This window comes from Hippopotamus amphibius, chromosome 2 (assembly GCF_030028045.1).
Source record: "Hippopotamus amphibius kiboko isolate mHipAmp2 chromosome 2, mHipAmp2.hap2, whole genome shotgun sequence".
Classification (NCBI taxonomy): domain Eukaryota; kingdom Metazoa; phylum Chordata; class Mammalia; order Artiodactyla; family Hippopotamidae; genus Hippopotamus; species Hippopotamus amphibius.
Genome location: NC_080187.1, coordinates 92,684,430 through 92,686,482, shown reverse-complemented (window position 1 = coordinate 92,686,482; position 2,053 = coordinate 92,684,430). Strand labels below are relative to the sequence as shown.

The 2,053-nt window shown below is 36.3% G+C and overlaps 1 protein-coding gene across 1 annotated transcript; it reads left to right on the top strand.

Annotated features, from left to right (window-relative positions):
- The first annotated feature begins 1,258 nt into the window (after positions 1-1,258).
- LOC130845867 (60S ribosomal protein L36a-like) lies at positions 1,259-1,630 on the top strand. Its single transcript, XM_057723667.1, has one exon. The coding sequence runs from the start codon at positions 1,286-1,288 to the stop codon at positions 1,589-1,591; it is 306 nt and encodes a 101-aa protein (XP_057579650.1). The 5' UTR covers positions 1,259-1,285; the 3' UTR covers positions 1,592-1,630.
- The last annotated feature ends 423 nt before the right edge of the window (positions 1,631-2,053 follow it).

Below are 2,053 nucleotides of genomic sequence, written 5' to 3'. Positions count from 1 at the left end.
TTATCCACTGTTTTTATAATTATAATTTATCTTGAAAAATTTCACCTTATAAACTCTGAACCTGCAAATTGAATTTTAGAATTATAGTATTTAGAAATAGAGAAATTCAAGATGATATGATGCTATGCATAGAAAATCCTAAAGACACTACCAGAAAACTACTAGAGCTCATCAATGAATTCAATAAAGTTGTTGGATATAAAATTAATGTTCAGAAATATGTTGTATTTCTGTGCACTAACAATGAACTATCAGAAACAGAAATTAAGGAAACAATCCCATTTACCACTACATCATAAAGAATAAAATACCTAGGAATAAACTTACTTAAGGAGGCAAAAGACCTGTACTCTGAAAACTATAAGATGCTGATGAAAGAAACTGAAGACAACACAGAGATGGAAAGATATACCTTATTCTTGGATTGGAAGAACCAATATTATTAAAATGATCATACTACCCAAGGCAATCTACAGATTGAATGAAATCCCTATCAAATTACTAATGGCATTTTTCACAGAACTAGAACAATTTTAAAACACAAAAGACTCCAAATAGTCAAAGCAATCTTGAGAAAGAAAAAAGAAGCTGGAGCAATCAGGCTCCCTGACTTCAGACTATACCACAAAGCTATAGTCATCAAAACAGTATGCCACAGGATTTCCTGGGTGGTGCAGTGGTTAAGAATCTGCCTGCCAATGCAGGGGACACAGGTTCAATTCCTGATCTGGGAAGATCCCACATGCCATGGAACAACTAAGCCCAAGTGCCACAACTACTCAGCCCACATGCTGCAACTACTGAAGCCTGTGCACCTAGAGCCCACAGTGTGCAATAAGAGAAGCCACCACAATGAGAATCCTGTGCACCACAATGAAGAGTAGCCCCTGCTCATCACAATTAGAGAAAGCCCCCATGCAGCAATGAAGACTCAAATGCAGCCCCCCCCCCACAAAAAAAACCAAACCAAACCAAACCAAAACAAAAACCAACACAAAACAAAACAATCAAAAAACAGGAAAAGAAATAAAGTCATCAGGTTAGGATAAAATTAAACCTTATAAAAAAGTATGGCACAAAAACTGACATATAGATCAATGGAACAGGATAGAAAGCCCAGAAATAAAACTACACACTTATGGTAGGTTAATCTATGACAAAGGAGGCAATAATATATCATGGAGAAAAGACAGTCTCTTCAAGAAGTGGTACTGGGAAAATGGGACAGCTGCATGTAAAAGAATGAAATCAGCTTTCTTTCCGTGTCGATAGCGCTCTCGCAAACATGGTGAACGTTCCTAAAACCCACCGGACTCTCTGTAAGAAGTGTGGCAAACACCAACCCCACAAAGTGACACAATACAAGAAGGGCAAGGATTCTCTGTATGCCCAGGGAAAGCAGCATTATGACAGGAAGCAGAGTGGCTATGGTGGGCAGACTAAGCCGATTTTCCAGAAAAAGGCTAAAACTACAAAGAAGATTGTGCTGAGGCTTGAATGTGTTGAGCCCAACTGCAGATCTAAGAGAATGCTGGCTATTAAGAGATGCAAGCATTTTGAGCTGGGAGGAGACAAGAAGAGAAAGGGCTAAGTGATCCAGTTCTGAGCTTCATATTTTGTTTTATTATGAAGACAATAAAAATTTGAGATTGTTTACTTCAAAAAAAAAAAAGAATGAAATTAGAACATTCTCCCACACCATATACAAAAATAAAATCAAAGTGCATTAAAGACCTAAATGTAAGATACTATAAAACTCCTAGAGGAAAACATAGGCAGAAAACTCTTTGACATAAATCACAGCAATATTTTGGAGGGATCTGTCCCTAGAGTAATAGAAATAGAACCAAAAATAAACAAACAGGACTGAATTAAACTTAAAAGCTTTTGCACAGCAAAGGAAACCATAAACAAAATGAAAAGACAATCTATGGTCTGGGAGAAAATAATTACAACTGATACTACTGACAAGGAATTAATTTCCCAAATATATAAACAGTTCATACAGCTTAATATCAAAACAAAGAAAGAAACAAACAACCCAATCAAAAAA

Bases quoted from the DNA above. Each gene is read 5' to 3' on its own strand.
- LOC130845867 (XM_057723667.1), top strand. From the start codon at position 1,286: ATGGTGAACGTTCCTAAAACCCACCGGACTCTCTGTAAGAAGTGTGGC.